This window comes from Cherax quadricarinatus, chromosome 93 (genome assembly GCF_038502225.1).
Source record: "Cherax quadricarinatus isolate ZL_2023a chromosome 93, ASM3850222v1, whole genome shotgun sequence".
NCBI lineage: Eukaryota > Metazoa > Arthropoda > Malacostraca > Decapoda > Parastacidae > Cherax > Cherax quadricarinatus.
In genome coordinates this window covers 2,892,214-2,907,931 of record NC_091384.1, presented here as the reverse complement: position 1 = coordinate 2,907,931, position 15,718 = coordinate 2,892,214, and the positions used below count along the sequence as shown (strand labels likewise).

Genomic DNA, 15,718 nt, shown 5'->3' with positions numbered 1-15,718 from the left:
GCAAAAGTGTGGGTTTGAGTAATTGGGTGAAGCATTTGCAGGTCATTTATGTATAGGAGAAAGAAGAGGGCCATGACAAAGTTCCTGTGACACCAACTGTAATTGGTTGAGCGGGAAAGTTTGCCCATTTGCATACACATTATCTTCTCTGTTGCTGAGGTAAGCACTTGAGGTAGTTGAGGGAGTGCCCTCTAATACCATAGTGTGACAATTTTACGGAGCAAGTCATGTGGTCAACTGTATCAAAAGCTTTATTGTAAGTCAATGAAGATCCCCAGTGGGACTTCTTTTTCTCTCTATTGCAGGTATATGTTCTAGCATGTAGTTATTATAATACATAGTATTTTATTAGTCTGAATCCAATTGGTGGTGTGAGAATTGTTTGGGTAGATGAGGTAGAGTAGATCTGTTTATGAATTAATTTTTCGAAGATTTTTGAGAGAGGGTAAATTGGATATTGGCTCTATAATATTCAACTCTGTTTGGTCTCCTCCTTTATGGATCGGGGTCCAAGACACACTACAGTCTTACAAGACACCCTACAGTCTTACAAGACACACTATAGTCTTACAAGATACACTGAAGTCTTACAAGACACACTACAGTGTTACAAGACACACTACTGTCTTACAAGACACACTACAGTCTTACAAGACACACTACAGTCTTACAAGACACGGTACAGTCTTACAAGACACACTACAGTCTTACAAGACACACTACAGTCTTACAAGACACACTGCAGTCTTACAAGACACACTACAGTCTTATAAGACACACTTTAGTCTAACAAGACACACTACAGTCTTACAAGACACACTACAGTCTTACAAGACATAATACAGTCTTACAAGACGCACTACAGTCTTACAAGACACGCTACAGTCTTACAAGACACACTACAGTCTTGCAAGACACACTACAGCCTTACAAGACACACTACAGTCTTACAAGACACACTACAGTCTTACAAGACACGCTACAGTCTTACAAGACACACTACAGTCTTACAAGACACACAACAGTCTTACAAGACACACTACAGTCTTACAAGACACACTACAGTCTTGCAAGACACACTACAGTTTTACAAGACACACTACAGTCTTACAAGACACACTACAGTCTTACAAGACACACTACAGTCTTACAAGACACACTATAGTCTTAAAAGACACACTACAGTCTTACAAGACAAACTACAGTCTTAGAAGACACACTACTGTCTTACAAGACACACTACAGTCTTACAAGACACACTACTGTCTTACAAGACACACTACAGTCTTACAAGACACACTACAGTGTTACAAGACATGCTACAGTCTCACAAGACACACTACAGTCTTACAAGACACACTACAGTCTTACAAGACACACTACAGTCTTACAAGACACACATTCATCAGACACCTTTTGACACTCTTCTTGAACTGGTTCATGCTATGACTGGCTTTGACATGTGCGGGCAGTCTGTTCCATTCCTTTATTGCTGTACAATAAAAGGTGTTTGAAGCCTGTCCAATGACTGTGGGTACTACAAAGTTGTGCTCTCTCCCCCTAGTACTATGATTGCTTTGGTTCCCAACCTTGACAAAATTGACAGCAAGATATTCTGTACACTGTTCGTGAGCAATTTTATAAACATGATTTAGCTTCAGTTGTTTTACTCTGTCTTCAACATTCAGCATATCCAACTGCTGTAATTCATCCTGCCCTTCATGTTCTCTTGGTCCCAGCCCCAGGATGAATCTTACGATTTTGTTCTGGGTGAGTTGCAGTCTATCTTTCAGTTTTTTTGTCAAGGCAGAGTACCATGAAGAGCAAGCGTAATCCATATGGCATTGTATAAGGGCTAGACATAGGGTCCTGCGAGCCTCAGTAGGTAGACACTGTGCTTGTCTATACAGGAACTTCAGTCTGGCATTCGCTTTCTTTACTACACTGTTCCCTATCAATTCTCCTGACATGCATGGGTCAAAGGGGATTCCCAAATATTTTACTGATGAAACCAAAGTGATGGGCTCCCCATTACATTGAACATTAAAATTATTTACCCTTCTCAGTTTATGTTTCGTGCCAAAGAGAATGGCTTCAGTTTTCCCTAGGTGTAATGATAGTTTGTTGTCTACTAACCATTTGCTGCAGGACTCCAGTTCCAGTGTTAAAACATTAGCAATATCTTGTGGGTCTTTACCTGACACTAACAGGAGCACTGTCATCTGCATACAGTAGGAGTTTGCACTTGACACTGATAGGCATATCATTGACATAACATAAGAATAATAAGGGACCCAGAATACTACCTTGGGGAACTCCACATGTTATCGGCAGGGGTTCTGATTCTATTTTGTTGATTTTGACTATTTGTCTCCTGTTGCTAAGGTAGGACTTAAACCAGTCTACAGAGCCTATACCGATAGTTTGAAGTTTATTACATAATATATTGTGGTTGACAGTATCGAGGCCTTTTGCAGGTCTAAGGTTACCATACCTGTGAGGTTCCCCTTTGACATTTCAGTTCTCAGGTAATCCATCAGATTATAGATATTATACTGAGTATACTAACAGGCCTATAGTTGCTTACATCAGACCTACTATTATTCTTGAAGACAGGAGTAACTCTGGCCTCCTTGAACCCCTCCGGTACGGTATTAGTGGTGATTGATAGATTTATTATGTGAGCAATAGGGATTGACAGTTCAGAAGCACCATCTTTTAGGAACTTAGACGGGATGTTATCAGGGCCTGTGCTCTTAGTTGGGTTTAACCTGCTTAGTTCTTTTTGAATAAAGTCATGAGATACACTTACTAGTTGACAACTGTTTGGGGTTACCCCTTTATTGGTATAGTATGTTTGAAACTTATCAGAGTCTGTGTTAAAGGTATTTGATGCAGCTGGTAGTTTACTTACTAGTGTTGATGCAACAGATGTGTAGTAGGCATTAAAGCAATTTGCCACCTTAGATGTTTCGTGGCATACCTCATTATCATTACTCTATGACTGAAGAAATACTTCCTAACATCCCTTTGATTTATCTGAGTCTTCAACTTCCAATCATGACCCCTTGTTTCTGTGTCCCATCTCTGGAACATCCTGTCTCTGTCCATCTTGCCTATTCCACGCAGTATTGTGTATGTCATTATCATGTCTCCACTAACCCTCCTGTCCTCTGATGTGGCTGTGAAGCAGTTTTGGTTCAGACTTGACCTTTGCTGCTATGTCGTTCTCAAACTGTGGCCTGGTCACAGACCGGGCCGCGGGGGCGTTGACCCCCGGAACTCTCTCCAGGTAAACTCCAGGTAAACTCCAGCTTCTCTCTTCGCTCTAAAATATTTGTTTCTGGTCAGTCTGTTCATTTCTCTATTCTCGTCTATCCTTTCTTGTCTCTTCATCTCTGGTTGAACCAACGTCTCTCTTTGTTTCTTCTTATTTGGTATCTTCTTTTTGGTATGAAGGTCTCTCCACCTTCCCAGCATTTTTTCAACTATGTATTATGTACTTGTAGAAGTAAGGATTATTATTATCATTATTATGATTATTATTATAGTCTGTTTATTTCTCTCATGTCTTCAAAACTCTACTGTTTTCTGATGAACAGCGCCATTCCCCAGCCTCCCGTTTCCTCTGTCTTTCCTTATCACATGGTATCCTGCTGGATATACGGTATCTGTTATCATGTTGGTTAGCTTTGTCTCTGTGATAGCTATTATGTTTGACGGGATCTCAGTTGTTCATTTCTGCAACTCATCACTTTTGTATCACACCCGGAACTCTCTCCAGGTAAACTCCAGGTAAACTCTGCAAGTACTTTCCCATACCATATGCTGGTTTTAATGTCTAATTTTTCAAGTTACTCCTTCAACAGGAGTGGAGGAGGTCCTAAAAGATAATCTGCACACTGAAATAACTCCCTAGGAAAGCAAAAGACTCGGAAGGCAGTGCAACATCCCCCCAGTGTGCCTCTCTACCCTTGTGTTCCTGTCCAATTCCTCTCAGTATTTTGTATGTTGTTGTCATATCACCCCTAGTCATTCTTTCCTCTACTGTCATCAGTTGATCTTCTTTAATCTCTCCTTGTAGCACATATTCCTTAGCTAGCTCCAGGACTAGTCTTGTTGCAAACTTCTGCACTTTCTCCAGTGCTACATTTTTCAATATAGGCCTGATATGCTGTATACACTGGCTTCAATGACTCCTTCCTTAGGGTCCTAAAAGATAATCTGCACACTGAAATCACTCCCTAGGAAAGCAAAAGACTCGGAAGGCAGTGCAACATCCCCCCAGTGAAAAGCAGGAATGCCTTGAGTACATTGAGAGACAACACAATAAGTGTCAGGGGCCCAAGACTGTTCAACTGCCCTCCAGCATACATAAGGGGGATTACCAATAGACCCATGGCTGTCTTCAAGACCCATGGCTGTCTTGAAGAAGGCACGGGACTGACTACTAAAGTCAGTAGCTGACCAGCCGAGCTGTGGTTTATTTACGTGCGGCCAGCAGTAACAGCCTGGTTGATCAGGTCCTGATCCACCAAAAGGCCTGGTCATGGACGCATCGGCGGGACGTTGATCTCCGACACCCCTTCCAGGTATACTCCAGACGTGAATTTGCTTCAGCAGTTATTTGGTAGAGGACCGCTGCAGGTAATATGCTGGGAACAGTGCTCACCCCGAGGACCTTCTGGAGTGAAATTTGCAGTCTTTGCTCTGGAGCCTGTACTCCATCTCCAGTCTTCTTTACCTTTTCCCAGTCCTCACAACTTTGCACTTGCTGGGGTTGAACTCTAGCAGCCACTTGCCAGACCAGACCTGCAACTTATAATATATGTATACATGTATGCATACATGCATACATGTATGTATACATGTATACTAGGTGAATACATGATCCTACGCTTGTGCATGCAAGCAGTGACGTCACTAGAGGCTGACCAATGGGAGAGCAGTATCACAGGATAAACAACAATGGCTGCCGTGACGTCACTGATAATTGACCAATGGGAGAGCATTATTAAGGCGTAAACAACAATGGCTACCGTCAGCTGACGTTCAGTGGGGCTTGGTCGACCAACTTTTGTCAACTAAACACATCATAAATGGAAGTTTACGTGGCAGACAGTGACGTTACTAGGAAAGATGTCATCTGAAAGTGACACAGAGGAATTTTACGATGCGTTTGACGTCACTCCGCATCGACAATCAATGAGGTGATGGTGAAAATGGGCGGCTGCACATTCCTCTTAAAATTGGGATTTTTATTTTTTTTTTTAACTCGTGTTTCTGCTTTGTTGTTTGGTGGAGGTGCTCTTGATCTCGGCGAGGGAGGTGCTCTTGATCCCAGGGGGGTTGTGCTTGTCCTCCGTCTCCTTGGATCGGAACTGCTTGAGACTCGTTTCTCGGGTGGTGTGACGCCCCCCCTCACGCCTTCCCTTACTGGTTTAGCGCTTCTCTTTCAAGATGAACAGCAGTCATAAAGCACCAAACTCTTATGGGCTACTGGAAGTGGCAGAGGCTCGATCCCTTTCCTCGGATTGGAGCTGACTGACGCCCATTTTTCAGACGCTGTGAGACCTCTCCTTCCCTTACGGGTTTAGCGCTTCCCTTCAACATCATCATAGAGCACCAAACCCTCATGGGTAATCGAAAGTGGCAGAGGCTCGATTTCTTTCCTTGGATCGGCACTTATTGCCACCCACTTCTCAGGTGCTGTATGACACCCCTTACCCTTACAGGTTTAGCGCTTCCCCTTCAACGTAAACAACAGTCATAAAGCACCAAGCCCGTATGGGCCACCGAGAGTGGCAGAAGCTTGATCGCTTTCCTTGGATCGGCACTTATTGTCACCCATTTCTCAGGCACTGTGTGACCCCCCCCCCCCTGCTTCCCTTACGGCTTTAGCGCTTCTCTTTCAGCAACATCATAAAGCACCAAACCCGTATGGGTTATTGAGCACAAAGTAGCCGAGGCTCGATCCTCCGTCCTCAAGCTATGGCCCAGGTCTGTGACCGGCCAGGCTTGTAACCTGCCTGCTGTGTGACCCTTGTAGGTTTAGTGCTTCTTTTTTATATAATAATTGTAACCTGCCTGAAACACACCCAGTTAGCCCTGGAGGCTTCGTAACCCTGGAGGCCTATTACCCCTGGAGTCCTATTAACCCTGGAAGCCTCGTAACCCTGGAGGCCTATTACCCCTGGAGTCCTATTAACCCTGGAAGCCTCGTAACCCTGGAGGCCTATTACCCCTGGAGTCCTATTAACCCTTGAGTCCTATTAACCTTGGAGGCCTATTACCCCTTGAGTCCTATTAACCCTTGAGTCCTATTAACCCTTGAGTCCTATTAACCCTGGAGTCCTCTTAACCCTGGAGGCCTATTACCCCTTGAGTCCTATTAACCCTTGAGTCCTATTAACCCTTGAGTCCTATTAACCCTGGAGTCCTCTTAACCCTGGAGTCCTATTACCCCTGAAGTCCTATTACCCCTGGAGTCCTAATAACCCTTAAACGGTCCAAACGTATATATACGTTCACCTGTGCAGCGCCCCAAATGTTTTGAGAATTTTTTTTTATAGAAAAAAAAGCATGTGCTACCCAGGCGTCTCCAATTTTTTTCATACAGCGCACACTGAGTGCGCACACGCATTCTCTCATATCTAGGTGACTCAGGCCTATCGCGCCAATGTTGAATGAATAAAAAATGAAACATATATATGTTTGGGGCGCTATGCGAGAGAACGTATATATATTTTTGGACAGTTTAAGGGTTAACCCTGGAGTCCTGCTAACCCTGGAGTCCTATTAACCCTGGAGTCCTATTAACCCTGGAGTCCTATTAACCCTGGAGTCCTATTAACCCTGGAGTCCTATTAACCCTGGAGCCCTGTTAACCCTGGAGCCCTGTTAACCCTGGAGTCCTATTAACCCTGGAGTCATATTAACCCTGGAGTCCTATTAACCCTGGAGCCCTGTTAACCCTGGAGTCCTATTAACCCTGGAGTCTTATTAACCCTGGAGTCCTATTAACCCTGGAGTCCTAATAACCCTGGAGTCCTAATAACCCTGGAGTCCTGTTAACTCTGAAGGCTTATTAACCCTGGATAACCCAAGAAAGCCAAGCAAAGGACCCTAATGGAAATTAAGTCACATTGTTTTAATTTTTGGGGGTTATCGAAGGTTAAATCTAAATATATATTTCTTATATGCCCCCAGCATGTGTTGTACCCTCAAGACCATTGTACATATTTTTGTTTGTTATGTACCCTAGTCTTTTGATTCTGTTCTTCAGGATGTGATCCCATGACACTCAGCACTCAATTGCTTATTCATTGCTAGGGCCCTTTATAGGAGGTTCCTTATAATAATAATAATAATAATAATAATAATAATAATCTTTATTTCTACAAGTACACGATACAGCTTATACAGGCCATAGCTGACATCAGTGACATACTACGTATGTCACTGGTGTCAGCTATGGTCGAAGTCCCTGGTTATGCAGAGCATTTCTCGCAACTTGGGTTAATTTTGTCTCCAGGATGCAACCCACACAAGTCAGCTAACACCCAGGTACCTACTTAGTGCTAAGTGAACAGGGACAGGAAGTGTCTTAAGGAACCATAGCCCAATGTTTCCACCCATATCGGGGATCAAACTACGAACCTCGGTGTGTGAGCCGAGTGTGCCACCAGCTTAGCTACAGGACACCTTGATGCTAGTGGCTAGTGAAGGGCTCATGATCCAAGGAATTAGACCTTACCTCCCTTAGATTGAACCAGATTGCCTCCCTTTTTTCTGAACATTGTATGACCCCAAAGGGTTTAGTGCTTCCCCCATGAATGTAATAACTTACAGCCATGTGAACAGAGGCAGCAGGTGTAGGGAGACTTGCCAGTATACATCTCAACATATCCAGGATTGACCTGAGGTCCTTAAGGTGCGAGCTGAATGTCATACATGAGAAGATAAGAAATCAGGAACACTGCATAAGGCCTACTGGCCCATACTTTGCAGGTCCTTATCAAACCCAAACCCACTAAAAATTTCTTGCCTAGCCCAGCTGAATCACTTAGTTCCAACACTCATATAATATTTCATAATTATTTTGAGTATTTTTATAGTGTTGTACTCAACAGGTCAGAAGAACCAGTTGCAGACGTGACTTTAAAGGAACCCCAATGGGCACCTTTAGAGCATTCTATTATGCTGGGGAACTTGACCACAGTAAGTTCTGTTATTCAGTTAGCCTTTGATGTCATGGACTAATAGGGGAAGTAGTCTTAGTGTCTATTAAATCAGCAATACAGTGGACCCCTGCATAACGATCAGCTCCCAACTCGACCAATTATGTAAGTGTATTTTTGTAAGTGCTTTTGTAGGTGTATTTTTGGGGGTCTGAAAGGGACTAATCTAATTCACAATATCTCTTATGGGAACAAATTCGGTCAATAACGGCACCCAAACAAACTTCTGGATTGAAATAATATCGTTATGCGGGGGTCCACTGTATTATTAAAAATCAGCAATAAAATCATTTAAATACTCTACTCTGCATTTCATATAGTATGGAGCTCATGATTTACAGCTATACTACGGTAAACATTGAAATTAAAGAAGCTAAAAGTTCAATTTATCCAACTGATATTGCTGTAATATTGAGTGGGTAAACCACTCAATACAGTGGACCCCCGCTTTACGATCAGCTCCCAATGCGACCAATTATGTAAGTGTATTTATGTAAATGTGTTTGTATGTGTATGTTTGGGGGTCTGAAATGGACTAAACTAATTCACAATATTCCTTGTGGGAACAAATTCGTTCAGTAATGGCACCTGAACTTACTTCTGGAATGAAATAATATCGTAAACCTGGGGTCCACTGTATTTGAAATATTGTTTGTATTGTACTCATGATTTAAGAAATGTTTATTTATAATAAGTATTATTTATTTATACACAGCTTGTATATGTTTCGAGGTTGGTTTTGGTATAGAAAAAGGGGTTACAAGCCATCAGAAAGAAACAACAGTAGGAACAATGAAGAATAGGAGAAGTTCAGGAGTTTGAAATATAATAGTTTACCTCACTTCTATTATAGAGAAATTGTAACTGCTAAACTGTAGCTATAGAAGCAGATCATTTGTCCTGATTATATATAAGTTTACCTTGCTTCTTTTTATTAACGAAATTGTAACTACCAAACCATAGCTACAAAAGGGGAACCTTGCTTAGGTGTCCTCATTGTATTTAGAGGTCTGAACAGATTGTATCGTGTTTATTTTATAAAGTCAAAGGAGTCGTTCAGTGGAAGGAGCAGTAAATTGTGCAGTCATGTTACTTGGGTTGAAGACCACCATAGTTTATTATACACAGGTAGCACAAGGCACTTTGACCCTCCCTGATTTTTTGACTGGCTATTACCCCCTCCCTCCCCCCTCAAAAAAAAATCTTGAATGTATCGATTGCTCCCTACAGGTGCTCTCTACTGTGTACAGGTGCTCGCCACTGTGTACAGGTATTCACTGCTGGGTACAGGTGCTCACTGCTGTGTACAGGTGGTCATTGCTGTGTATAGTTGCTCACTGCTGTGTACAGGTGGTCACTGCTGTGTACAGGTGGTCACTGCTGTATACAGGTGCTCACTGCTTTGTACAGGTGCTCACTGCTGTGTATAGTTGCTCACTGCTGTGTACAGGTGCTCACTGCTGTGTACAGGTGGTCACTGCTGTGTACAGGTGCTCACTGCTGTGTACAGGTTCTGACTACTGTGTACAGGTGTTCACTGTTGTGTACAGGTGCTCAGATGTACTCACTGCTGCATGTGTAGGTACAGGGCCTCACATATACTGCCTGCTATTTGCAGCTGCACACATGTAGGGACTGTTGCATATAAGTACACATATTGTACCCAGATGTACTGAGGCTATATACAGGTGTTCATGTACAGACTGCTACATACAGGAGTACATGACTTACCGATGGCCTAGCAAGTCGCCCGAACTCATTACTGAGTCAACAGGAGTGTATCTCACTACCTAACCCAGTAACATGGCTACCAGAATGTGCCTAAGTTATCTCTTCCTTCATTTAAAAGTAAATGTTTTATGAGGGGTTAACGGGAAGAAATGTAAAATTTGTATGATCTTAGTTTTCACACATGATACAGTGGACCCCCGGTTAACGAACTTTTTTCATTCCAGTAGTATGTTCAGGTGCCAGTACTGACCGAATTTTTTCCCATAAGGAATATTGTGAAGTAGATTAGTCAATTTCAGACCCCCAAACATACACGTACAAACGCACTTACATAAATACACTTACATAATTGGTCGCATTTGGAGGTGATCGTTAAGCGGGGGTCCACTGTATTTGCTTTGTATAATGCGTTCTTTCAGTTTTTGTCAATTTGCAGGAATGGAATCTGTGTACTAAGCTTATGCTGTTTTGTCTTTAAGCTACACAAGTTAATTATTTTAGAAACCCTGTGTTAAGCTTAACAGTGTCTAAGAGAATGAATGATAATGTATTAACAGTGTATAAGAAAACGAATGATGTATTTTCTTTGGGTTACCTCTTGTTTGCGGTTAAATGTTGACGAGTTCAAGAAATAAGTGATGCAAACCAACGTTCAGTATTTCCATTTGTGAATTAAACCATTATTTCTGGATTAAATGGTGAGGGGATCTTGATCTGAGGAATTGGAGCTACTCTCACTGATTAGCCTTTTCTTTACCTCCCATTTCCCAGGTGCTGTCTGACCCCTATGGGTTTAGCACTTCCCATTGAATGTAATAATGATAATCCAGATTAACTTTGAAATATACTTTGATTTGTCTAGGGTCAAGACTTGCTACAGTCTGTAGAGATCAGCCTAATTCAAGCAAGTCAAACCTCGACTCTTATGCAGCCACCATCCCAACCCTTCCTCCACCCACTGAAAGCTTTCCAGGTGAGTGTTAGTTTTTTTTTTTTTTTTTTTAAACACATCAGCTGTTTCCCACCGAGGCAAGGTGACCCAAAAGAAAGAAAACTTTCATTATCATTCAACACTGTCACCATCACTCATACATAATCACTGTCTTTGCAGATGAATGGTTCAAAGAACCGACACGTTGTTAAATTAGACACATGTGCAACTCTTGGGTATCTGTATTCTATTCAAGATTGATGGACTGACCACATCGACTCAATTCAATTCAGTTCAATTCAAAGTTTATTCTCTATAAGGATTACAATGCTTAGTTTACAGAATTTGGTTATTGTGTGGTTTACATGTAGCAAAATAATAATTACAGAGTGTACCACTAGAACACCTAGCATGGCTAGGCATTTCGGGCAGACTTAGATTAAATCTTAAGTTTAAAATATTACAAAATTATGAGGTAAGTTGGTATTATGGCTAAGTGACTAAATACTAGTTTGTGAGTTTAGCAATGTGAATGCTTTTGTTTTGGCACTATACATAGTTTCAGTATTGGAGTATCACAGGCCAACTTATGACTAGTTAAGATTCATTATTTTGAGATTGAGATTGATATTTCTGTTTATGGTCAAATGGGTGAGTGAGTGTAAGTGTTAACCACCAGGGACTGATTACCTCATTCTCCTCCTGTTCTTCAAGTTTATCCTTTGTATGGACTGATGAAGCCACTGTGTGGTGAAACGTTTCCTCAATAAAGATACCCAAGAGTTGCACATGTGTCTAATTTAACACTGTCTTTGCAGAGGCGCTCAGGTACGACAATTTAGATAGTCACTCCACACCGCCAGTATCCCAAATCCCTCCTTTAAAGTGTAGGCATTGTACTTCCCATTTCCAGGACTCGAGTCCAGCTAACCAGTTTCCCTAAATCCCTTCACAAAATATAATCCTTCTTACACACCAACAGCTTGTCAGTTATGTACACAATAATATAAGCCGAGAACTGATGATTCATAACTTTAAGTAATAATTTTCTGTTTGTTCTTGTAATTCCTAAATTTATTGTTTATGGACCCCTTAACCCGTAAACGGTCCAAACGTATATATACGTTTTTTCAACATTTGAAAGTATATAAAAAAAACGGTCCAAACGTATATATACGTTTTTTCAACATTTGAAAGTATATAAAAAAAAATAGATCTTTTTGTTTTTTTACATTTGAAAATGTGTAAAAAAAACTTTGATCTACTTTTTTTTTTGTTATATTTGAAAACATGTAAACAAAAACGTAGATCTACTTTTGTAGCACAACACATGTGAACGTAGATCTGCTTGGACCGTTTACAGGTTAATGTTCTTTACTGCCCCATTGTAATCTTATGATTAACCACTTCACTGACTGTGCTACAGTACTACAGCATAAACTCAGTTCACTCAGATGAGCTTTTGAGTGGTAAATTTGGGCCTAGATATGAGAAAATGGGTCTGTGCAGCAAATGTGCACCATATATAAAAAAATCCTGCGGCATGCAGTGCATGAGAAAAAACCGCAACTGTGTTTTGGTTTAAAACAGTAGTGTATTTTTGTATGGTTTTTATGGTTGTATCCTCAGTTTCTTGGTCTTGTTTGATAGAATGGAAGATATATTACAGAAATAGAGATGATTTTGATTGGTTTCATGACCGAAATTAGCTTGAAATTGAGCTCAAAGTAGCGGAAATGTTCGATTTTTGCTGATATTCAAGAGTAAACAAATCACATCACTCGTCTAATACACTTCCAGCTGGTGGATCTAATATGCATTCAGAAATGTGCTGATATTATTTATACAATTATTACAATATTGCATAACAGTAAATCTTCTATTTTTTGTGTGTGAATAAAAATTCTTTGTTTGAACAAAAGAATCAAAATGGAATTTATGTGTAAAGCCTGGGAACGTAACCAATGAACAGAGGAAATGTTATTTTAGTGCCAGGAATGCCTGCATTGTTTATTCTGGACCCTATACTACACAAATAACCCACACATAGAAGAGAGAAGCTCGTGACAACATTTCAGTCCATCTTGGACCATTTACAAAGTCACACTAACAGGGAGGGGAGAGGGAGCCAGTATTTATAGGCGAGCAGACAGGGATGGGACCAAAAGAGGTAGGAAAAAGTAGTGGTGGTGGCAGCAGTGGTGGTGGTATAGGTATAAAGTAAGGAGAGTAAATTATGTGGGACAAAATATAAAAGGGGGAGTAAAGGGTGACGGGAGACAAAAGTAGCAGGAATGGTGGTGGTAGTAGTAGTTGTGATAATAGTGGTAGTAGTAGTCGTGGGGTCAATCAAAGGAGAAGAAAGAGGAGCACTGCAGGAGAGCTAAGGACCCACAGGAAACTAAAGGACAGGACACCCTAGGCAGAAGAAAGAAAAAACAAAGAAAAAAATAGAAAATAGGAAAGGAGAAGAGGCAGAGAGAGGGGGAGAAGAAAGGATCAGATTAAGTCACATGCGTTCTGGAGTTTAGAGCATTTGACAATGTAATGAAAAATGAAGGCGTTACATAGACAAAGCCAGGACTAAGATTCATACAAGGAAAGTTGTGAATAAGGGAAGATTCAACAAGATGGCTACTGTGAAAGAAGTAGGGAAAACAGTTCTAACAGAGGACCAGTTTATAGGATGACTATGATCTCTGACTTGATAGGAGCATTATTGGTGTCGGTAAGTCTAGCACTTCATTTGTGTTCCTTGAGTCTGTCAGAAAGAGAGCTATCAGTTTCTCTAAAGTACTGAAGAGGACAAGAGGAGCAAGAAATAGAGTAGACACCAGGGGCATATATAGCAGGAGGAGAGGTATGAACTAAAGTGTTAGTTGGGCATATTACATATTGTTCCAGTCACAGTATTGTGCCCTTTTGTTCTTTCTGGGCCTTATTTTGAAGTTGGAATATTTGAAATTTGTGTGAAATTGGTCAAATTATCAATTTCTGATCACTTTATTGAGTAGTTAAAATAGTTGATTGGGCGATTTCTTATGCTCAGTCGATAAAATGGAAGATACATTAGTGAAATAGCTAAGAATTTGGTCAACTGGAACAATGTGATTGGACTAAAATAGGACTCAAAGTGAACAGAATTGCCGATGCGTAAATATCGCTGACTTGTGAGCTCATTACCTTTGTACCTAGTTCAGCTATCAAAACTTTGGGGGCCCAGTCCCTGGACCCATTACGTACCTCTGTAATCTGTAAATACCTTTGTAACTTGTCATGATTGTGACCAGACTTACCTGGAGTTCATTACCTTTGTAAATTGTGAGTTCATTACCTTTGTAAATTGTGAGTTCATTACCTTTGTAAATTGTGAGTTCATTACCTCTGTAACTTGCTTAGCTATCAAAACTTTGGAGTCCAGTCCCTGGACCAATTATGTACCTCTGTAATCTTTTGACTACCGCCCACAGGATGGGTATGGGGTGCATAATAAACATATTAAACTAACTAACTAGCAAAATTCGCAAAAGCGTAATTTTGTCAGTTTTCCATCAAATTTTGTTTTATTATCTTCAGAAAAAGATTCTCTACCATTTCATAAGTTTTTTTTTGCGACCCTGAAAGCAAGTTTGAGAACAGAGGTTGTGACCCTGAAAGGGTTAAAATTATTCAGTGTTATTTCTTAATTTTGAGAATTAAACACTACATGTGTTCTGGCACAGTTCTTGCAATTCACAATTACCGGTATAAATTTGCAGTCATCAAAGGATCTGATCTCTGTGGAACAGCCTAAGATTGACATCTCCCCTTCGAATCTGGAAAAGGAGGAACGTCTTAGCCTTAGCAGTTTGAGTATCGGGAAACGCGACATTGAGGACACAGGCAGTGCATGCAGTGGCTCACTCTTAGGAAACCTGGTAAGTGGAATGAAAAGGTACTCTAATGGTTATAATCATAATGGTAATATTTAAAGGGGTGGAGGGGTAAGCCAGTGGAAGGCCTCGGTCAGACGACGCAAAGCTCCAGCTGCGGGACAGCATGTGACTAAGACCCCTCATCAAGTAACACTTGTCTTGTTTCTTGTCAAACCTTACCTTAACATTAAGATTAAATTGCCCAAAATCCATTGCATTCTAGCGGCTTTGTTTTGCACCTAACAATGTTATATTACATGTAAACTACATTATATTTGTACAGCAAAGAAAAAATTGTAAGAATGGGCTGTGGGGTGGTGATCTCTGCAACCACTAACATATAAAAGAGATATGGGAAGGATCACAAGAAAAATGAGTGAAGACGTGCAAAATCAAAAGAAGGAATGAAGGTATAACGTACCACTTTTCCAACATTATTCAAGATTAAAGATTCTTTATTTCAGCATGATACAGTGTTTGTACAGAGATGGGTGACATTTAGATGTGCATGCAGAAAGCCACTTAGTATGCAGAGCAATTCAGGCAAACTTACACCTATCTTAAGACTAATAAGCAAGAGTTACTCCAATAAATAAAGATGGAGACCAAGCTGATGTAAATAACTATAGGCCAATATCTAATTTACCTTTTGTTATTTTTGGAAAACCAATACACGAGAGATTATATTCTTTTCTAGTATCACTCGGTATACTCAACCCATGCCAGTTTGGTTTCAAAACAAAAGTACAAATAATGCATTGATAAAAATGCTTGACTTCCTTTATCCCTTAACCCGTAAACGGTCCAAACGTATATATACGTTTTTTCAACATTTGAAAGTATGTAAAAAAATTAGATCTTCTTTTTGTTTTTTTACATTTGAAAATGTGTAAAAAAAATTT

The 15,718-nt window shown here is 40.6% G+C and overlaps 1 protein-coding gene across 5 annotated transcripts in view; it reads left to right on the top strand.

Moving 5' to 3' along the window:
* Positions 1-5,027: 5,027 nt before the first annotated feature.
* The window catches only part of LOC128703437 (WD repeat-containing protein 44), a 68,940-nt gene continuing 58,249 nt past the window's right edge, over positions 5,028-15,718 (top strand). For all 5 annotated transcript variants that reach the window (XM_070104622.1, XM_070104620.1, XM_070104621.1 and 2 more), the window contains exons 1-4: positions 5,028-5,210; positions 8,133-8,220; positions 10,834-10,944; positions 14,661-14,819. In XM_070104622.1, the coding sequence (XP_069960723.1) occupies positions 5,140-5,210; positions 8,133-8,220; positions 10,834-10,944; positions 14,661-14,819 (429 nt within the window). In that variant the 5' untranslated portion in view covers positions 5,028-5,139. The remainder of the gene's footprint in view (positions 5,211-8,132; positions 8,221-10,833; positions 10,945-14,660; positions 14,820-15,718) is intronic.